General features: G+C 46.8%; 1 protein-coding gene across 1 annotated transcript in view; it reads right to left on the bottom strand.

Moving 5' to 3' along the window:
* The window catches only part of LOC138481743 (cancer-associated gene 1 protein homolog), a 947940-nt gene that overhangs the window by 297365 nt on the left and 627281 nt on the right, over positions 1–23294 (bottom strand). The window contains exon 11 of the mRNA XM_069613838.1: positions 5207–5311. Coding sequence (XP_069469939.1) covers positions 5207–5311 — 105 coding nt within the window. The remainder of the gene's footprint in view (positions 1–5206; positions 5312–23294) is intronic.

The raw sequence follows: 23294 nt of genomic DNA, 5'->3' as shown, positions 1-23294 counted from the left end.
GGCACAGAATGTACGCTATTCAGAGGTACAAACTACAAGCTGACACTCCACTCAGGTTTCATGATGGGCTCAAGAGGTGTCATGATCCTGGTACACAAAAGCTTCCCCTTCCACCTTACCACGGTAACCCATGACACAGGCGACAGATACGTATATGTGACGGGCAAGCTATGGGATCACTCCATTGCACTGATAGCCACCTATGCCCCCCCAACCCTTCTAGAACCACTACTTACTGACATTGCCCCGTTAATCGCAAACGACACTTCTAACCTCATGATACTGGGAGGTGACTTTAATGAAGTCATGAATGTAACCCTGGACAGATCACACTCGGGGAATAGAAACCCCAATGTTCCCACCAGACTTGCCACGTTTGCCAACGCACTAGGCCTATGCGATGTATGGAGAGAACTCCACCCAGACACTCAGGGGCGCATGCCTCGCTCTCCAGGCTAGATTATCTCTTCACCCCAGCAACTGATCTACATAGGGCACAAGAAATAAACATACTTCCCAGAGGCATCTCTGACCACTCCCCGCTAGTACTGACACTCATAACATCCAGGCGGATTCCGCCGCCGAGCTGGCGCCTGAATAGCTACTACCTGGGTGACCCTGAGCTTGTGGACAGGCTACAGGAGACCACCAATACATATTTCGAGCTCAACACACAGACGGCAATGAACCCAGGAACACTGTGGGAGGCCTACAAGACGGTGCTAAGAGGTGAACTAATATTGTGGACTACCGCAAAAAAAAGACAGCACTTGAGCAAGACACTTGAAGCTGAACAATGAACAACAGGTTAAGCAGGCAGAGGAGAGGCACATAAATGAGGACACACCGGCCTCTAATCGGACGTTGCTACTAGCACAGGAAAGGCTTCAAAACATAGCGATGGACAATGCGAAACAAGCGCATACTGCAATGCGGGCAAGACTCTATGAAACAGGTGACAAGGCTGGCAAGATGCTGGTTTGGCTGGAAAGGAAGGAGCAGGGAGCAGTCATGTCCGAAGGCTCGACACAGGAGGGCCGAACGCAGGGGTGACGGATCAGGAAATAAGCCAAGGCTTTGCGGAATACTACGCTGAGCTGTACAGAGAACCCACATGGACGTCATGATCATGGACCAAATTGATATCCCCACCTTAAATGAGACTCAACTTCAACTGCTGGAGAGGGAGATCATGGAAGATGAGATCCTAAGTGCCATGTCGGGCCTCCAAACCGGTAAATCCCCAGGACCTAACAGCTTCCCGGTTGAGCTATGGCGGAAGGTGGGAACCAATGTGGTGGCCCCCAACTACTCCGAATGTATCAACATGCGCGAAAAAAAGGGCATTCTCCCACCAGATCTGCGAGAAGCAACAATAATAGTGTTACCCAAGCCGGACAAGCCCCCGGAAAGATGCAGTTCATACAGGCCCATTTCACTCATCAAAAGCGAGACCAAAATACTGGCGAAATTACTTGCGGACCGTCTACAACAGGTTATTCCCTCTCTGATACATCCGGACCAGTGCGGCTTCATGCCACAGAGATAAACTCGCATGAACCTCCACAGGCTATACTCAGCCCTGGAAAGGGCCAACAGAATACGGGGCCCACTAGCCCTACTGGCAATTGACTTTGAAAAGGCCTTTGACTCGGTGAGATGGTAGGCCATCTGGACCATAATGCACTGCATGGGCTTCGGTGAGAACTTCATGAGGTGGGTGCGCCTGTTGTACGAATCCCCTGTGGCCAGGACCAGGGTGAATGGCTGGCGATCGGACCTCTTCAATCTGGGGAGGGGCACGAGGCAGGGCTGCCCACTGTTGGCCATGATTTTCGCAATCTCTATCGAACCACTGGCAATCCTCCTGCGAAACGCGCCAACCTGGGAAGGCTTCTGATGGTCTGAGACCTGGGAAGACAGAATATCCCTCTATGCAGATGACCTGCTCATCTATCTGAAGGATCCGAGCAACTCCTGCCCCAGAGTCATGCACCTGTTAGAGCAATATGAGGCATTCAGGGGATTATGTGTGAACTGGTCCAAATCCATCCTCTTCCCTATAGGAGACACCTCGATGGCAAAACTAGCGGCTGGCCCTTACCAGATCGAGAGGGAACAGTTCAAATATCTGGGGATGCGTATCACGAAGCATCTTACTGAATACACAACCCTGAACCTCTCCCCCCTTGTAGTAAGATTTGCAGAAGAACTTGCCATTGGATCTCCTTGCACTAACGCTGATGGGCAGAGCTGCCCTGTTCAAAATGATAGCTCTTCCTAAATTCTTATATATCCTGCAAAATGCTCCATTATACATCCACCATCGAGAATTCCACAAAATCAAGTGCATCCTCCGGAAAATGCTATGGGGAGGAGGACATCCGCGAATTGCTCTTGCCATGCTCCAGAGGTCCATCTGGGAAGGAGGGATTGGACTGCCCAGACTGCAGTCATATTACTGGACCAGCCAGATGGCGGTAGTAAATGATATGCTCCATGGGACGGTAGCCTCCCACACATCAAAGGTCTTATCTGCAATGCCACGACCACGCCACTAGAGCACCTATATGGAGGCCTGAACCGCACACCAAAAACAGATATGGTAACGCATATAGTGAGAATGTGGAAGGAAGCACATCGGTACTTAGGATGGGGCGGGAAATTAACGCTGGCGCAACCCCTATGAAACAACTGCAACCTTCCTGAAATACGAAAATTGCCCAGATGGCCCTGATGGGTCCAGCGAGGAATCACCAACATAGGAGATGTGCTACACGAGGACAACCTGGCACCTTTCGAGACATTGCATTTGAAGTTCTCCCTCCCAGCCACAGAGAGGTACCACTACATGCAGCTGAAACATGCTTGGACGACCCATCGACAGATCATACAAGATATGCCGGAAAGCTCCCCATTAGAACGAAACATAGTACAATGTGATAACATCCTTTGCAACACCGGAACTAACCAGTTTGAAGACAAAGTGGGAACGAGATGTGTGACCACTTCAAACAGAGGACTGGGTGGAGGCCCTGATGTACCCGTGTGAAACAACCATTTCCTCAAGGCTAAGATTGGTCCAACTGAAGATCCTGCACCGCACCTACTACCCGAGAGTGGCCCTCTTCCACTGGGGCAAATCCTCGGATGCACGATGCCTACGCTGCAAACGAGAAGAAGGTACCTTTTTCCATACTCTGTGGGAATGTAGTAAGATTCAGCAGCTCTGGCAGAAATGCTGTGATAAACTGTCTAGCGTTATGGGTAAAACGATACAGAGGTGCCCAAAACACCTTCTCTTAGGGATCTCCAGTGAAACTAACCTTTCCCGCTATGAGAAATTGCTCTGCTCAACTGCGATGGCGGTTCTCAGGCGGAACATTGCACAACTGTTGGGCTCGGAACGTACGCCCAGCTACGACCAGTGGGTCACAGATGTTTTGTTTTTGCTATGTCACCCCGAGTGGGACGGGTATGCCCAGACGTGGGTCCCGTGCCTGCTGGGCCTAGAGACCCAAGCTACTCCTTACTGATGAGCCCCAACAAGGGCGAAACATGTTTGGGGATGCTTGTGGTCTCGTGCAGAAGGGATGTGGCCTAGCAGTTCGGGCTGGACTGCCCCTTTTGGGGTGGGGCCAAGCCTGATTTCCATATGGTCTTTCCCTTCTGTAATGGCTTGGCAGGCGAAGAATGGTGGTCTGGAGGGTTGCCCAGAGCATTGCCAGTAGTTAAGATTAAGTCTAAACCTTCCAGCCATCACCTCTTTGTTTTTGCTATGTCACCCCGAGTGGGACGGGTATGCCCAGACGTGGGTCCCGTGCCTGCTGGGCCTAGAGACCCAAGCTACTCCTTACTGATGAGCCCCAACAAGGGCGAAACATGTTTGGGGATGCTTGTGGTCTCGTGCAGAAGGGATGTGGCCTAGCAGTTCGGGCTGGACTGCCCCTTTTGGGGTGGGGCCAAGCCTGATTTGCATATGGTCTTTCCCTTCTGTAATGGCTTGGCAGGCGAAGAACGGTGGTCTGGAGGGTTGCCCAGAGCATTGCAAGTGGTTAAGATTAAGACTAAACCTTCCAGCCATCACCTCTTTGTTTTTGCTATGTCACCCCGAGTGGGACGGGTATGCCCAGACGTGAGTCCCGTGCCTGCTGGGTCTAGAGACTCAAGCTACTCCTTACTGATGAGCCCTAACAAGGGCGAAACATGTTTGGGGATGCTTGTGGTAACGTGCAGAAGGGATGTGGCCTAGCAGTTCGGGCTGGACTGCCCCTTTTGGGGTGGGGCCAAGCCTGATTTGCATATAGTCTTTCCCTTCTGTAATGGCTTGGCAGACGAAGAACGCTGGTCTGGAGGGTTGCCCAGAGCATTGCCAGTGGTTAAGATTAAGTCTAAACCTTCCAGCCATCACCTCTTTGTTTTTGCTATGTCACCCCGAGTGGGACGGGTATGCCCAGACGTGGGTCCGTGCCTGCTGGGCCTAGAGACCCAGGCTACTCCTTACTGATGAGCCCCAACAAGGGCAAAACATGTTTGGGGATGCTTGTGGTCTCGTGCAGAAGGGATGTGGCCTAGCAGTTCGGGCTGGACTGCCCCTTTTGGGGTGGGGCCAAGCCTGATTTGCATATGGTCTTTCCCTTCTGTAATGGCTTGGCAGGCGAAGAACGGTGGTCTGGAGGGTTGCCCAGAGCATTGCCAGTGGTTAAGATTAAGTCTAAACCTTCCAGCCATCACCTCTTTGTTTTCGCGGCGAGGAATTGCCCGCAAAAAGCAGACAAAATATGGAGAAGATGGGAATAGGCTAGCTAAATGACAGGGTTGGCTCCGCAGCCTCTGAGACTGAGAGATGCCCCGGGAAAGTGGGGGTAACGAATCTGCCATGAATAGACTATGCCATGAGGTCATCCTATGTCAAATTGACGGTCTGTTGGACCGTGGTCCAGGAAGTCGAGTTTCTAGATGCTTTTGTTTCTTGATTGTTTCTCTCTCTCCATCCCATTACTCTCACCTGGAAATGTTGATGTTGCATATGTTCCTCACCCTTCCACCCTCGCTCCCCTTTCCCTCCCCCTCCTGCTGTTCCTATCTCTCCCCCTCCTTTCCCACGTCCCTACCCTGTATTGCAGAGAGATAACTGTAATGTTGTTTTAATTTTCAAAATCATCAAAATCTTTGATAAAAAAAAAAACTATTGCTATAACTTTACCTTACATATGAGATTGTTCAGTTCTTTTTGAAGCTTGTCATTTTCTTCCATAAGTCTGAAGCATTCTTCCGACTTCAAGTCTAGAAGGCCTTGCAGTGTGTGTATCTATGGAAACATAAGAATCTTTTAGAATTGGCGATGCTCTACTAAGGAGAGTTGCCCAACAACAGCTGTCTCAAGGTATTAAAAGGGAGTCAATGTGTGTTATCAAGAAAGAATGACAACAAATAAATGCAAAAGAATAGAAATACCGTATTTGAAAGAATCATGGAATTTCCAGAGGTTGCCTAAATCCAGAACTGGTTGTTTTATATCTGGAGATGCACACATTTTGCATCTCCAGCCACGTATAATAAACTGAGAGTGCAACATTGAATCAATAGATGTTGCATTGTTTCAAGTTCAACAGAACATAGTCAAAATATTCTCGCTTCAGCAGATATTTTTTCCAAGATCCGATAATCATTGAAGAGGGTAAGACATAAAATCTGAGACACATAAGGAATCTTCGTAATTGTTGCTCTCCAGCACAAATTAAATATTGAAATGGAGCTAAATATGGAAAATCTTTTCCAGAATACTAGATAATGTTTTTTTGGTGGCTAAACAGTCCATATTGAGAATTAGATCCCAGGATATAGCTTTTTCAGTTAATTGCTTTTTCTAAATAAAATATTGTTTCATCTCTGGACCAGTTTTTATTCTTATGAAATTCATTACAGAATTTCACAAACTCTTTTAATATGCTGTTGCCATACTTGTTTTGATATAATCATTCACTTCTACTAATATCTCCATCACTCCTTCTCACTCTGATCATTCCATGGCATTCGCCTCACTCTCCAATCATACTCCTACCCCTCTCTCTTTATCTACAACTTCCAATTTCAAACAATATTTTCCCTCCTCCAAACCCTCTTTATCTACCGCTTCCAATTTCAAGCACTATTTTCCATCCTCCAAATTCCCTATCTACCGCTCTGACCTATACCACTCTCTCTCCTCCAATGTAAAATTCAATGTTCCATCCACTGATGAAGCTTCACTAAAATTAATGCTGCTCCTCTCACATCCCTCTTTCTACATTCTCTCCTAAACCCTGCCCTCCATGACCTTGGATAACACATTCCATCTGCATCCTTAAAACTACAATTGTGAAAAACCTTTGCACTTTGCAAAGATCTAGACACTCCTCAGAACGCCAACTCTACCTGACTGTTCTTTAAAACTACTCATCTGCTCTCGACTCTGCCACGTGTGACTTCTATCTCTCTCTCTCATTTAGTTCCAATCCTCTCAACCTAGTTCCCTCCAAAAATCTCTAAACTCAATTCTCTCTCTTCCAAAACCATCCTCCATCTAATCTACTCTTTCTACTAACGATCTTGCTCTCTAATTTGCTTCTAAAATTTCCAACATTCAAAATACCCTTGCAAATTACCCTCTATCCCCCCCACTGCTCACTTTTCTCAGCCACCTCTACCCTCCTCTCCTACACAAATGTCTTCCTTTGGCCCCACTAATCCAGATGAGATTCTTGTACTCCTCCTCAGGGCTAACTCTTCATGTGCCCCCATTGACCCTCTATCCACGCACAATAGATAACGCATAGCTCCCAGTGTTGCTCCATATCTTACTTCCCTCTCCAGGTCCTCTCTTGACAGTGCCATTTTCCCATTATCCTACAAGTCCACTAATGTCATCCCTATTCTTAAGATACATGGCCTAGATCCTAACTGTCCAGCCAGCTGTCATCCTGTTCCTCTTCTACTAAACTATTCCAAAATCCTATAGCGTGTAGTTTTCAACCGACTCACTGAGTTCCTTGAACCACACAACATCTGGGATCCTTTTCAATCTGGCTTCCAACCTCTGCACTCTACTGAGTCAGTTCTCCTCAATGTCAGCAACAACATATCTTCTGCTCGACATGCTAACTGTTCATCTCTTCTTATTCTTCTCAACCTCTCTTCTGCATTCAATACCATCAACCATTCTGACCTTATCTTAACACTATTTCTCCTAGGTATTATGGACAAGGCCATTGCTTTGTTTGCATCATATCTTGCCCCAGACATTCCAGATGTCCAGGAACAACCTTACATCTCCACTGACTCACACTTACTGGTGGTGTTCCCCAAGGGTCAGTCCTGGGAGCTCTTCTCTTCACTCTCTACACCTCTGCTCTTGGCACATTGATCTCCTCCTACGGCTTCTCCTGTCAGCTCTTCACCGATGACACTCAGATATTCTCCTTTTCCTCCTTATCTGACAAGCTATGGTCAGACAAGGCAAATTCTCTCTCTGCCATGAAATCCTGGATGGCATCTCACTCGCTCATGCTCAACACCACTAAGGCTGAAGTTCTCCACTTCCCATCCAAACAGGTATCTTCCTCTCCACCTCTTCTATTCTTCTCTCCTGACCACCTTCACTACTCTACTTGTGCTCGCAACCTTGGTGTTGCCTTCGACCCATCTCACAACTTCTCACTCTTCATCTCCAAATCTGCCACTGCAGCCAGATTTAATCTCCTCAACATCAGAAAAATAAAACATCTTCTCCCCTTCAACACTGCTAAGCACCTAATTTTCTCTTTAGTATGTTCTAGATCTGACTAATGTGTCAGTCTCCTCTATGGGCTTCCCAACTGTGCTTTTTCACCTCTCGCCAAAGTCCTCAACTTTGCTGTCTGTACACTCTTCAACCTTCCATGCTTCACCTCCCCTCCCCAGCCCCCTGTCAGTTAGGCTGGTTATCTATGAGAGAGAGGGCAAAGATAAACACATTCTCATCATCTTCAAAACTATACAAAGACTTGCCCCACCCTGCATATTAGCCCATCCCACACCCTACTCTCTCCGTCACTCCCTATAATCATCCTCGGCTCACCTCCTTGCCATCTCTCATGCCCCTTGCACTCGCTCTCATTTCCGCTCTCTAACTCTCCTCACTCCCTTACTATGGAATGATCTTTCTCTCTGCACTACTCCAACTCTATCACTATTTAAATCCAACCTCATATCTCTCCTCCTTTATGAAGAACCACTTTCATAGCATTCTAAGTCGCCACATCTTCCGGTTCAACTTTCCCCCTACCTCTGTGCGATAACCCCATGGCCCTTATCCCTCACCCCATCATAATATAAACTTAGCACTTCCTCCACTATCCTGTTCATATATCATGCTCTCTTGTCCTTATCCCTAGTTCATGTGTCTACCTCCCCTGCATCATCTGGTCTTATATCCATATCCTCTCACACTTTATTTAGAACACTGGTCCTCCGCTCAGTACATCAATGTTAAAACGTTTGTAAGCATTTTTGGGCCAAAAATGCATTGCTTTCCCTGTAATTTAAAAAAATAAATAGAAAGTCTCTGTAATGATCTCTGTAGGCCTATTGGGGTCCTAACCGGAATAACTGTATCATCTGCGTAAGAGATCTACCCAATATGTTGATGGTCAATTTTAGGAGGAAAATCTTTACAATTATTCATAGCCTCATGCAGGTCAGCAATATAAAAATTATAAAAGTGTGATGTGTGAGAAACCAGAGGGTGTCTCACCCGCTAGTCCCCGGGAATCTCTTTCTCAGGTGGCCAGGACACAGCCATTGCCTTTGGAGCCAGACCCTGGGGGTGGACCAGTGCAGGAGAATCACCTGGGTGAGGGGGCTTCTGGGAGTGGGGGTAAGACAGCCGATGGTGAAATGCGGTATTCCCCCTTTTGTTTATCTACCCCATCAAATTTTTTAGGATTTTCCAAAGTCCCAACCCCACCCATTTTACACAAACACTGGGCTGAGGAAGAGGATGACGGAGAGTAACCAGACTAACTCTCTCACATCCTACTTGATATGTCCTGTTAATCGGGTGAGGCAAAGTCAGGCACTTAACACTAAGTGCATACACCTGATACCAGTTAGCTCTCCTCACACGAATAAAAGGCAACTCCTAAATACATTCTCTGAGCAAGGCAGAACATAAGTATGAGCAGAACTTCTGGGACGAAAGCACACCTACTGGAACAGAGCAACAGACCAAGGGATGAGAGCAGCGGGCAAAAACCCCCACGGGTTCCCCACTGGAGGTAGTTGCCTACGACAGACCGCGAAAGACACGTGGAGAAGGCCAGATCCCACAAGTGAAGATTGCATTGTGTTTCATGGACGCCAGCGACCCTGCAGGGTACACGGCAGAGTTGGGGAGGCGAGGCCAAACCTGTGGTACTAACCTTGACTTGTGAATTGGAAATAGCAAAACAAGAAAGAAGCACACTTTTGAGTTGGCAAGGCACCTGATAGACCGGTGTGTGTTAAAGCAAATGAAGTAGCAACATTATATCACAAGTGAAGGATGCACAAGTGTGGATGGGACGTGAGGAAAGACAGACCTGTGAATGAACTTTGAAGTAAAAGGCAGCTGTGAGATGAGCAATGCTAAGTAACGGAGTGGTTTGGTGAAAGGAAGTAGCCCATTCGAAAGTCTCTGTGAAAGGTACACTGTTTGTAGCTATATAGTAAACAAACAGCAAAAGTGAATGAAGCGAGAGTAAATGGGAACTCTGAGTCGAAGTGGTCCTGTGGTGGTCTATAAAGAGAGCCACGCACATTCAAATGTCTTCGACAACAGAAAGGGGTCAAAGCACGATTTGGGGGGACCTGAAGTACAAGCTTGGGGAATAACGCCCCGCTGGCATGTTTGTGTTGAACTATGACGTGAGAGGTCTGAGCCTAACACAGGGGGCCCTAAGTGACCTGGGTGCTCTAAGGTCTGAGCCCGGAGGAAGGGAACTTTGTGAACTTTACGTTGGAATACAATTTTGAAAGTCAAGAAAGAGACTTTAACGTGGAAGGCAAGGCGGGCCTCAATCCACAGTTTGGAAATGCTTGGAGTGTTAGAAACCGAGCCAGAGTGTGTCATCCAGCCTACAAGGACAGATTCACTCTGTGAGGTTTAACGTGAGGAGGACAGCTGGTTCAAATACCTTCATTCTTTTGAATACTGATTTTTGCTTTGCATATATTTCTCCTTTTTTACACCTTTTGTACACAAGATAGGGCAGGCATTAGGTTTGTGTTAGCATAGGCCATTTTGATTTGACAGATTCCACTAGGACTGTTTTGTTTATCGTTTGATGTTCGAGAGTACTCCCAACCTAGTTATATGGCAACATAGGAGTTTCCCCGACCCCAATATTTTCAATAAAGGTGTTACAAATCGGATCCATTGTGTCAGTGTCATACTTGTGATACCATGCCTTCCCTACAGATGCCAAAACACACTCCTATTTCAAGCCATTGTTTCTATGAATTTTCAAAAAAGATAGCAGGCGCCCCTCTCCAGAAAGAACATGGCATGATAATCTGTTCTGTGTTTTTTTTCCCACTTTGAGAGTTTGCAGCCATCGCTTTTTGCTCACTGTACCTTTCACAGATGGGAAATATCTTTTTGCATATCATTCTTTGTGCAGCCCACATGGGAAGTCCAGCATCGAAATGCTATGGCAATTCCCTTCTGAACAAGAGTACCCACAGCAACCCCACACACATGTTTCAGTCTTATTGGGCCTCATCAGTGAGGTGGAGCTGTGCCTCTCTGCTCACTGTGCTCAGAGAGGCACAGCTCCAGCTCTATGGTAAAACCAGGCGTTATGGAAGGGACCCGCTAAGGGACCTCGGAATAGGGTGGTAAGGGATTACCGGCACTGGTGTCCTTACCGGAGCCGGTAATCCCTTACCACCTACCTCGTAATGAGGCCCAATGTGTCAACCTACAGCCTAACCAAATAGACACATGAGTCAGACATCCGTTTTTGTTTGATTTGGTAATTCTCACAATTTTTCTTTTCATTCTTCTCTATTAGATTTATCAACCAATAACAGCTGGATTGAGTGTGATTATATTGGTATGAGGATTTGAATTACTCTCTGAACAAACATGAAGAGTGGCATGTGTTTTTCGATAGTTCTAGGTTGAATGTGTACCAGAATGAGTCCCTCTCTTTTTTAGTATTGTTGTGGTATAAGGTATTGTCACCTTTATATACTAACATCAAAGTGTGACAAAGTTTTTAAAAATGTATTGGGGTGCCCATGAGTGTTGATAAAGGCACGTCATGTGATATGAATTGTTTTTGATAATAAAAAGTTGTTGATGAAATATTGAACTGTTTTTTTAACAGATTTCTGGATGTGTGTAGTGGATTTTTCAACCATGGCATTTAACATAGCTCAAACGTATTTGAATACGTGGAAAAGGGAGGGGTAGCCTGTATCGTTTTTGTTTTTTGAGTGTATTGTCTCTTCCCTGTACGATACAGGTCCTCCAGTATCAATAAAAAGGTGGGAATTACCCGTAGTATATTCTTCCAGTAATATATTACAGGAAGAATCCACCACAGCTAAAAGATGATAGTTGGAGTGGTTTTCCCTGGGTCCATTTTTATGAATCGGTATGAGCAATGATTTTCGCCAAGATTCAGGAATGTGACCTTCTCTTTCTTGGATTGATAGCATCATATGTTTTGGGTGCTTTCATGTTAGGTGCCTTAGTCCAAAGCATCCAAACCATGTACATGATTAAATAATACCTCTGTGACATTATCAGAACTCCTGTTCGGGACGATAGACAACATTTCTTTATCCTGTTTAATCTACCTTTGAATTATTTTACATTGTTTTCACCATTGGTGAGAAGATTTCCTTCAGTATTTAATGTGTTATAACCTTTCTAGTTAGGTTACCCAATAGTGCAACATATATTAAAGGTGGTAACTTCAGTATAGAATATTTACCTAGGGAATTAGGCATACCTTTAAATGAGATGATTTTCTTCTTAACTTGATCAGTTATAAACATGTAGTCAATTCTTCTGGTCGTAACACCATCAGAACAAGTACAATTACTAATACCCTGGTTAGGTTCTAAATCATAAACATAGCCTAAACCATAGCTACCCATAAAGTGTATCCATTTCTCACCTTGTTTCATTTGAGTCTTCTTGAATGTATGTCAAAAGGATTTACCATGAAGCACACTGATCCCTTGGCTTTTCAATTTGGCCAAATCACAAAACTCTTCAATATTGCCACAAATGATAACCTCATTATTATAGTAATTCCAATTCGATGACAATAAAACCTGGGTTCTATGAGTCATAACAGAAGATGTCTGTGCCCCCCTTCCCACCGGAAGATCGTACACATTATTAGAATTTAGAGATTTTCATGCATATTATTTGATTTAAAAATAGCACGTAGTACATTAGTCGAAGATAGAGTAGGCATAACCTCAAACAAAGAGTGCTGAGACTTAGCTCCAATAATTAGAGCCCCTCAGGGCCTGTTGTCAGAATGCCTAGTCGCTAATATTTCTACAATGGAGTAGCCATCTATCATTATTTTTGAGCCATGTCTCCTGCAACATGAAGAAGTCACAAGCGGCAAGAATATGATATACAGTAGATTGACGGAGGAAATGTCTATGATCTCTAGTGTTTCAAGAGATCATGGTATAGGAGAATGCTTTGAATTTATATTATTTCCTTTGCTGGTTGTTTGTAGAACTGGAGGTAACCATGCCCAGTAATCACTAAAGTGATGGTGCTGACTGTTTCTATCTTTATCATCAATATTATCAATCGATCAAATTTCATCAATTACAGAGCTATGTGGACGAACATAGGATTCTTGATCCCTTTCAGTCGGGATTCAACTGGGTTATGGCACTGAGACAGCTCTTGTGACCGTCTGGGACGACCTGTTGGGGCCCTCCGACAATGGGGATGTAAGTATGCTTGCCATGCTGGACCTGTCAGCGGCCTTTGACACAGTCGACTTTGGGATTCTCATTGCCAGGCTGTCTTCAGTGACACAGGTATCAGACGAAACTTTGAAATGGTTTGTGTCTTTTTTGACTAATCATACCCAGCAGGTAAAAATGGGGGTGTATCTCTCTAATGCTATACCTGTGGAATGCAGGGTGCCGCAGGAGTCATCATTGTCATCACAGCTGTTTAACATTTATATCCGTACATTGCTGTATATTTTTTCTGAATCTAGTTTGTCTTATCGTTCATACGCCGACACCCACATTTATTTACGACTTAAGCAACCATGGGAGGCAATAGATCGAGTTCTGTCCTGTGCCAATAAAATGTAAAACTGGATGTTGGAAATCAAACTTCAGTTAAATCCATCAAAGACAGAGGTTATTGTGCTTGGCCCTAAGAGAAGGGTAATAAACACTGTCCAATGCATTCAATGTCCTTCGCTGTTTAGTGCCCCTACCACATTTTTGGATGCAGTAAAGAAACTGGGTTGTATCTGGCAGTCGAGTATGGATTGTAGTTCCCAGGTTAGCCAGACAGTTAAATCTGTACTAAATGAGACTCATAAAGCCTGTTGTATCTCTCATTGCTGAAAAGGACCGCTTAACGGTAATAGGCATACTCACAAATGCAAAATTAGGCTCTTTCAGTTCCCTTCTTATGGGTGCCCAAAAATGTCAAATTAAGAGACTACAGGTTGACCAGAACTCCGCCACCAGGCTAATCTTCTCGTTGCCTAGAAAGGCAACTGTCTCACAATACCAGAAGAACCTTCAATGGCTCCCTGTACAGGTGCGAATCCTGTTTAAAGTTTTATGTCTGGTCGTTAAATGGGTCCATGATTTGGCACCAGCCTACTTGACCACAAAAATCGAAAAGTACTGCCCACAACGACAACTTCGATCCATGGACCAACATCTTTCAGCAGTTCCATTTGTGAGAACAACTACTTGGGAAAACAGGTGGTTCTTCTCTTTTGGTCCTCGATCCTGGAAATCCCTTCTGCTGGAAATTCGTCGGATTAATTCACTAACTGCCTTTAGGGAGCAGTTAAAAATGTATCTTTTTATATAAAAGTCTTCCTATACTATATATATGTAGGCCCATGAGATAGACCTGTGCAGTTCATTTAAAATGTTATTTTTACATCAGCACCTAGATGCAGCCTATTCTCCGTCCCTATGGGGTATTCGCGTTACAAATGTATAAATCAAATCAAATCATCAACATCAAATATGTTTTGATTTAAATAGATGGTCCCAATTCAAGTTTATTATAAAATACAGCACCATCATACTAAGGTCGGTGAAATCTTTAATGGGTAGTAATAATGATTTCTGAGTAGAAGAGTACTAATAGATTGAAAAAAGAAAACATATGCATCGGTGCTAGCATGTTAAGGTTAAAATTCAATGATAATTTAATGTTTATTATAAGTGAATTTCCTTCACAGCCAAAGCTCTGCAAATACAGATGCAAATGTACAAGCAGAGGAGGGCAGGAGTGTGGCGGTCAGATAGGAGGGTGGGGCTCAGAGATTTTTTCAGCCAATATTCAAGACTCCAGAATATTCTGGGCCCGATTTGCAAACCTACGGTCCTATTTGCATGGGCACTTGAAAATAAAATAACTAGAAAATGCACTAAGATGGCAAGTTACAAAAACACAAAGGGGCATCTCAATGTGGCGAAAAAAAAGGTATGCACGGCCAATTGCTCCTTGTTTCCCAGAGCAAAACCGGTTTATCAGGAATCGTACCACGTGAGCCAATGGGCTAATTTCACATGTAATGTTATGTCACTGCATGAAGTAGTTCCACAAGGAGTGTAAATGCACGTGCTAATTTCACTACTTTCGAATAAGCATATGAGATCATAATAGCTGCAAACAGTGTTCACCAGGTTTTGAAATGGTTTCCCTAAACTTAGAATGATGATGGAACTCATCACCCAGCAAAACATGTGCTTTCCTTATATCACCATATGTAGGATTCCTGCATGCCCCTAATAGCAAATCCATCTGTATGCCAGCACAAGGCAAACCCAACAGGGGCAGTCCAATCTGAAATGCTAGGTCACATGCACAAGACCACAAGTAACCCCATACATGCCCAGACATGCGCCCTGAGCCTGTTGTGCCAAGAGAACCAAGGTAAATCTCACTGCCTATGCCCAGTGTGACTGGATCACATCTGGGGTTGCACATGATCTCATACAGAAGTGATGCGATCAAGTGTTTCGATCTGTAGTTCCCCTTTTGATGTGGGGTCAAGTCTGATTTGCATGTGCCCTTTCTCACTTTGCAGGCTAAAAAATCGTGGTCCACCGGGATGCACAGAGCAATTCCAGAGGTCCTGATTAGTGTAAATTCGTACAACTTCCGATCTTCAGTTTTGCCATTTTCCACATACCAATCATTTGAATAATTTGGGCATGTACCACCAACTTCCAACAAGAGATTGTATCAAGCAACCAAAGAGTTCTGTATCATTAGAGTTGATGAGGCCACATGCCATGTTCTTTTGAACTACATAGGACCATGAGGTAATGTGATTAACTCTTATATCGTAATGTTACAGGGAAATGATCCTGTTTGATACCCGGGGATACCAGTAACTATTCCCAAAAAGGGCACTATACAAATTGTTTCCCCAGTAAAGAAAGGCTGATTTAAATTGAGATTTGTTAATCAAAGAGATCTAATTACTGCTCATCTTGGATGTTAGCGACATAATTAGCTCCTGACACCCAGACACTAGTAGCCAGAGCTCAAGAGAGATGTGGGACAGTTTATTGTCACGTCTCTACAAACATAAGCGGAACATACTAAGAACCAAAGAGTGACATCACTGCAAGGGGCGACAAGAATATTTTATGGCCTGTAAATAGATCACCCAAGCCAGCTCACAGCAAACAACAAATGTACAGTCTTCCTGATTGTAGCAGACTCGTGTACATGGTTCACCTAAAATATTTCTCCAGATGAGGTCTGGCTGTCACATTAGATCTGGATTTTTAGTACCTATGGTAGCCATGAGCATGTTTCCAAGCTGACAAGGGGCAAACGCTCTCTTCCTAAATACTCTCCTTCTAGATCCCTCTGCTCGGCCTCCTCCAACTCTCTGCGGGTGAGCTGTCTGTCCAAACAGCGATTTGGGGGTAGATCCATATCCTCTGCAGGTGCATCTCCCTGGAACAGCCTCCCTGCCTCTCTCCGTCTTGAGCCGGACCTCCTTAAGTTCCGGAAACTCCACAAGACCTTCCTCTTGTCTTCCTCTTTCTCTCTCCCTCTCCCCTGCTAATCTACTTTCTCTTCTCTCCTGCTCCCTCCTTCTTCCTCTTCCTCAACCTGCTCAGTTCGCTGACTGGTCGCCTGATGCACCTCCAGAGCTTCACAGGTCCCAGGCTCCACCGCCAGTGCAGCACTTGTCTCCGGGCCTTTGCACTCTGCTTGGCACTACTGCACTCAGAATACATTCCATGAGAGGGGCAACCACTCTTCACTTAACCCAGGTTCCTGCTAAACTGGGCGCACTTGTCCCCCTCCCCCTCCCTCGCACTTCCTGTCTGCACACTTGCACGACCTTGAATGTACTAGGCCTAGCAAGTTTGTCTGTCTTGTCCTCCCTCTGTTTCCCTTCCCTAGCTTGGTTGTGCCTGAAATACTCATGCATACGCGCATTAGATGACCAGCCACCAATAACATTGAAATGTTGCCAGGCCTAGTACGGTAGTTTATTGTTCTGTATGTCCCTTTCAGTCACCCCCTCTTCTCCCCCACTCTTTGTCGAGCACTTCACTAGTAGAAATGCCTCTGGCCTAGTATGCTAGTTATTGTTGTTAGATCATTCGAAATCTTTAAGGCCAAGAATTACGACTGTATTCCCCTGTTCACTTCCCATGTTGAAGCGCTTTGAAGCACTTCATTTGTGTATAAGCGCTTTCCAAATAAACAATTACAATTACAACCTTCTGCGGCAAAAGCCTTATTAAGCTGTGAACATATTTTCAAATCTCAAGCTTGTTCAGACCACTTTCTCAAGTGGCAGATAAGAGGGTGAATAGAATCATAAAGTAGAGCCTGACAAATTTCAATTTTTTGAAGTGTCTGGCTGGATCATTTGTCCTTCTTTATAAGAAAGTGTAAACAGTCTTCCATGCCAATTGTAATGTGATGGTAAAACTTGGCATTAATTGATGTATGGAATGCAGATGTGCATGCCAGATTTGCATAATCCCTCTAACCTCCTTTCCAGACCAGGCTAGCTGCCACCTCCTTGAAAGCTAATGGACTTCTTGAAGGTGAAGAAAGAATTAATTTTAACCTCTGGAAGATTATTATGTCTGACTCTGGTTAAAGTACATCCTGCTACCTGCAAGGTGAATCTGAAGCCACTAGCACCATCAAACATATTACACAAAGGGTATTTTCAGGCTAGTGTTCTTCTTCCATAAACATTCACCCATATCTGTGAGGCCAGCTATGGAGGCCATGCTTTTCACACCTCCATTTCCTACCCCTTCCCCTCCCCGGCCACTCTCCTCCAATGAGAGGAGTGTGTCTGTGAGCACACCCTCCCACATACCCCGCAACAGGCCAGCAACACAGAAGTAGGACTACAGTTTTATTTGTGTTTACTTTAGTCCTACTACTATGTCTATGGCCTGTCGCATTTTTGATTCTTAATCTGGTCACCCTACCACAGCCAAATTGCGCAAGAGCTGCTGAAATGCACAGACACTCCCAAGGCACTTGGTTTCCAGCTGTAACTAATCTCTGCTAAACCCAAATCACTGAGAAGGGAATAGGAAGGCGGATAAAATAACAAGCAGATTCTGTCTCACTCCTTGCATTGGTCAGGAATCTGCAGAACAGGGAAAAAGAAAACAGATACAAGATATGTCTGACCATGTAGAGTGTGTGAAGCTCATAGCTCCACGCACTCTACGTGTGCCATCCTCCCATTTGGGAGGCTGTCGGGGCCCTGGACGGGAGGCCCCTCACTGTTGGTGTTCTGCGCAAACAGTGCAGTAGAGGAGACCTCCTGTAGTCCTGTGCTAGCACTGCAGGCCATGCAGCATAGCAACAAGTTGTTTGGATTATCATTGGCTGTTTAGCAGCCAATGACAATCCGTGTGGGTGGAGTCAGGTCATGGGCACCTTCTTCTCGTTCTTTCCAGGACCAGTGCTGGTGTGGTGGTGGATTTAGAAGTGGTCGTCGTAGTCGTCGCTGCACTGCAGTGAGCCAGGCCTAGCTGCCCAGAACCAGGCCCGGACGTGTGCTGCTGCAGCCCCAGGTAAGTGAGCGAGTCAGCGATTATGTTGTTTGTTTGGCTTACTTAAGTAAACTCTTAGTCTTCCATGCCGCATTGGTGAAGAAGACTAAGAGTTTCCTTAAGTAAATGTTAATGGCGGCCATGAGGCACTCGGCCTACACATCTGTCTTTCAGCCTTTCAGGAAACCTCACAATTGTGTATCGGCCTGAAAATGTGGCTGATCCTGCCCCAGCCCTAACAACTGTTGGAGTCACTGGCCAAAGGCCAGTCTGCCTCTTTGGTAGGCCGCACTTTGACCAAATCAGGCGGCTGCAGATTTGTTTTCATTTTCATTTTTTTTTAATAGTGCTCATTCGGCGCTCCAGGTGCCCTCTTACACTAAGCACCAGAGACCTTTACAATCCCACGTCACTGCCCGGGTCACTCGCACAGGCCAGGCTTTGCTTACACCCTACAAATGCCATGCCATTGACCGCGCAGCGCGAGGGATTGATGGCTTTTGTTGAGGGCTTAAGCCTTAGAGCAGCATGAGGCCGCCCGCGGCGAGAAGCTTCTCTCGGGCGGTCACCGCTATTGTGCCCTTTATGGGTGTACGTACGCACTTTGTGTTGAGAAAGTGGCCATTCGGGAAAACGGTACATGTATCCCGAATGCTTTCTGTCATGCTGGAGCACTCTCCCAGCGGGATCAGAGGCTCGGAAGGACTACACCACTGTAAGGCTGCTATAACCACTGCATTTGTCCATTTAGCCTTTCTTGCCAATTATTCCTTTGCGCATGCCCCCAGCTGCGACTTACTACTTCCCAAGAATCAATTGGCATGACACAGTATTTCATATGGCAAACTTGGCCGCAGTTTTATTTCCATAACAACAGAATTATTGTACACCTTTTGTGAACTTCAGTCCGCAAGTGTGGCGCTTGCTCCGTGCCAGATTTCCCTTGCTTCCCCCTATACTTTTGTATAGTAGGCCCCCAACTCCCCTGACCCTTTGTACCTGAGCCTATCCTGCCCATGCAGGTGTCGTGGGTGGGGAGAGCACCGTTTTTTGGGGGAAGCTCAGCCTTATTCGTTACCACCAGACGCCCCCGCCGTTTAGGCCCCCAAGAGGCGCTGGTCCGAAAGAGCGAAGACCCATTCCGGTTTCCTTCTGGCTCATCTGGAGTCTATCATTTGTGCTTGATTGCCCAAACACCGCCACGCCACTAAGTGGGTTCCCGCCCACTGTGGCTCCCCTTCTTCCTGTCTCCTCCTCCCAACTCCAGCAATTTGGTACAAATGTTCCAGAAAAAGAGCTCCACCCCTTTTGCGGACAGGTGTACCCCATCTTTTAGAAAGTACTTGGGCGTCTTTCTGTCGATCAGGCCATGCCTGATTTGATGGAAACCTCTGCCCCTGCAGAACTTTGCCATAGCCCCATTCAGCTTCCTCCTTGATTTCTCAACTGCAGAACGGTTCTCGGCCCCCCTCCATTGCGCCCTATATGATCTCAGTTTCGCCCAACTGTGCCGAGATCTCCTGTAATGAGCTCGATATGTCCATCAGCAAGACCCCCCTCCCCAGGCTGGTCAGGTCGTTCCCTCCCAAGTGTATCACCAACACCTCTGGCTTCAGCTGCCTATTCAGCAATTTCTGCAACTGCCCCTTCAGCTGAGCCCACTTCATCCCTGGCATCCCGTGCCACTCAATCCTGAACTCGCCGGCTGTCAGCTCCTCCTGTTGCTGAGTCCAGCTCGCCTTGGCCCTCGAGATGAACGAGTGCCCCACTACCCACACGGTGCGCTTCCTCCTTCCTTGTACTGCTGGAAAATGACAAGTGGAGGGAACGGCATGGTTAACTTACATTTTTTCCGGCCTGATATATCGTGTGTAGCATCCCGAATACCATCTCCCCAACCTCTTGATGTCCTCTGCCCGCAATCCCCCGACTGCCACTATTCGAAATGAGTGTGTCCCAAACCGGCACCCCGTCAACCCCATTTTTGCCAGTCCCTGGGCCATCACCTTTTTAAACTGGAAGCGGCTTAGTGCGGAACCGTCTCTGTGCAAGAGCCACGGAGACTCTGCCTCTGATGGCAGCCGCTGCTGGAGAAAGTTGGCCACTGCCGCCACTGGGCATACTCTGCTTGTTTGGATGGCCTGCAGTGTTAACGCCGCCCCCTTCCCTTTCTGATCCGTTTTTGACCTTCTCACATAGATGACCACTTGGGTGCTGTTTACCTGAACGTCCCTTAAGTGTAGAAACCCGCTCCCCTTGCCGTCTTTATTCTCTGGCACCAGCTCGCTGACCCTGAGAGCCCCAAAGAATGCCACCGTAAAGGCGGCCGTGAACATTACCCTTTCGGCCTCGCTGTTACATACCGTGCCCAGACATTTAATTAACCCATGCAACTTTAAAATATCAATTGGCCGCCTCTCATCTGGTTTTGTTACTGTTTGCTTTGCCTAGCCCCTCATGGCCAGCGTGATGTAGTGTTCCTTGGTGGGGTCCTTCTCCCCCTTAAGCTTGGCGTAATGCGCTATGGCCGCCAAGTGGTATCCTACCCATGCCCGTGTCTTCCCCGTCTTCCAGCACCAGCCCACAAAGGCCCGTACCGGGTTCTCACCCCGATCGCCTGGCATCACCTCTTCTTGGAACTGCGTAAAACGGTCCCAACATGCCCTGTACCTCTTAGCTGTACCTGGCGCCAGTGCTGTCTCCAACAAGGAGCTCAGATCACCCCAATCATCCCCCACCACTGTTCCTTGAATGGGGCCATTTCCTTCCTTGCTTCGGGGCAGCTTTCCCGGAACCTGTCCCACTGTAAACGAGACAGAGAATCAGCGGCCATATTTTTTACACCGGGAATGTGCCGTGCCCTGACTTCAATGTTCAAACTTAACAGACTTTTGGTGAGTTCCCTGAGTAGCCTTAGCACCCTCAGATTGCTAGACGACCCTGTGTTAATAATCTGGACCACTGCCAAATTATCCGAACATAAGGCAACTTTTTTATTCTCCAGGTGCTCACCCCACAACTTGAATGCCACCACTATGGGGAATAGTTCCAAAATCGTAATGTCCTTAGTGACTCCATCCTTGTGCCATTCCAGTGGCCATGCCTTGCCACACCACCTGTCCCCCAGGATTGCACCAAAACCCAAGGACCCAGAGAAATCGGTAAACAGTTTGAGCTTCTGACTGCTAGCCCAGTCTGCCCTCCAGATTGCCACCCCATTGGATTCGTTAGGAAGGTGTACCACATCCTCCTTTACTTTAGCTCCCAACCGGACGTGCTGAGAGGCGTGTTGTAAACCTACTGTTTTTAGTTCCACACTTCTGGCAAACGCCCTGCCCAATGGTATTACTCTCCCCGCAAAATTGAGGTTTCCTGCCAATGACTGCAGCTCCCGCAGGGTCGCCTTGCTTGTCCCCAATAGGCCCCGTATCATGACCTGTAGCTTCTGTACCTTGTCCTGCGGGAGCCTACACTCGCCCTTTACTGAATCAATCTCATTCCCCAGAAATGTCAACGTTGTGGCTGGCCCCATGGTCTTCCCTGGGGCCAAAGGCACCCCCAACAGTCCCATCATCCCCTGAAATTCCTCCATCAGGGCCCTGCATTCCTCTGTCCCCTTTCTCCCAATGAAGATGAAAACATCCAGGTAATGCAACATTCCCCCCTCCTTCGCTTTTTGCCTCAGTGTAAATTCCAAGAAGGAGCTGAAGGCCTCAAAATACACGCATGAGATAGCGCAACCCATTGGCAGGCACCTGTCATAATAGTAGTCGTTGCCCACCTTGAAACCGAGCAAATGGTAACTGTCTTTGTGGATTGGTAACAATCGAAAAGTCGACTCTATGTCCGCTTTCCCTAACAGCGCCCCTTCCCTGGCTGTTTCCACCATTTGTACTGCGTCCTCCAGGGAAGCGTACTGTACCCTGCACAATTCTTCAGGTATGCCATCATTCACCGACTGACCCTCAGGGAAGGACAGGTGGTGTATCAGGCGGAACTGGCCCTCTTCCTTCTTCGGTACCAACCCTAGTGGGGATACCACCAGGTTGTCCATGGGTGGAGCAGGGAATGGGCCTGCCACTCTTCCTAGCTTCACTTCCTGTTCCACCTTCCTCTCTACCTCCTCTGGTTTCTCCAACGCTGACCGTAGGTTGGCCGCTTCATTCCCCCCCTGGCTACCTGCCCCTGGGATCTGAAAACCCCACCTGAACTCTTGCCACAACAACTTCGCATCCACCTTATTGTGATATATATTCAGAAAAGGAGTCATGGCAAGGAGGTTAACCGGCGTGGGTAATTTCCCTTTAATCACAATTTTGTCAAATACAGTTTCCCCCACATTGCATTGCGTTGCCGGTCCTTTAATCACCATTTGCTTTTTCTTTTGGTTTGCTACTGTCCTTTTGTCTGGCCTCGCCTGGGGTGGCTCTGCGGGGACCTGCGCTGCCTCCCCTTTGGTTCTTGTACCTGCATGTGTTCCCATATGAACCGTACCCCTCTGCAAACCTCCAGCAGTTCTCCTGCTCCCCCTGGTGGGCTGCAGCCCGATGCACCCAGGAGGAGGGCCCGCGAAAGGACCCCCTCCCCCTCCCTGTTCCACCTTCCTCTCTACCTCCTCTGGTTTCTCCAACGCTGACCGTAGGTTGGCCGCTTCATTCCCCCCCTGGCTACCTGCCCCTGGGATCTGAAAACCCCACCTGAACTCTTGCCACAACAACTTCGCATCCACCTTATTGTGATATATATTCAGAAAAGGAGTCATGGCAAGGAGGTTAACCGGCGTGGGTAATTTCCCTTTAATCACAATTTTGTCAAATACAGTTTCCCCCACATTGCATTGCGTTGCCGGTCCTTTAATCACCATTTGCTTTTTCTTTTGGTTTGCTACTGTCCTTTTGTCTGGCCTCGCCTGGGGTGGCTCTGCGGGGACCTGCGCTGCCTCCCCTTTGGTTCTTGTACCTGCATATGTTCCCATATGAACA

The sequence above is a fragment of the Ambystoma mexicanum genome, chromosome 5p (genome assembly GCF_040938575.1).
Source record: "Ambystoma mexicanum isolate Mex_15411 chromosome 5p, UKY_AmexF1_1, whole genome shotgun sequence".
Classification (NCBI taxonomy): domain Eukaryota; kingdom Metazoa; phylum Chordata; class Amphibia; order Caudata; family Ambystomatidae; genus Ambystoma; species Ambystoma mexicanum.
Note: the sequence above shows the minus strand (reverse complement) of the source record. Positions and strands in the feature narration are given on the sequence as shown.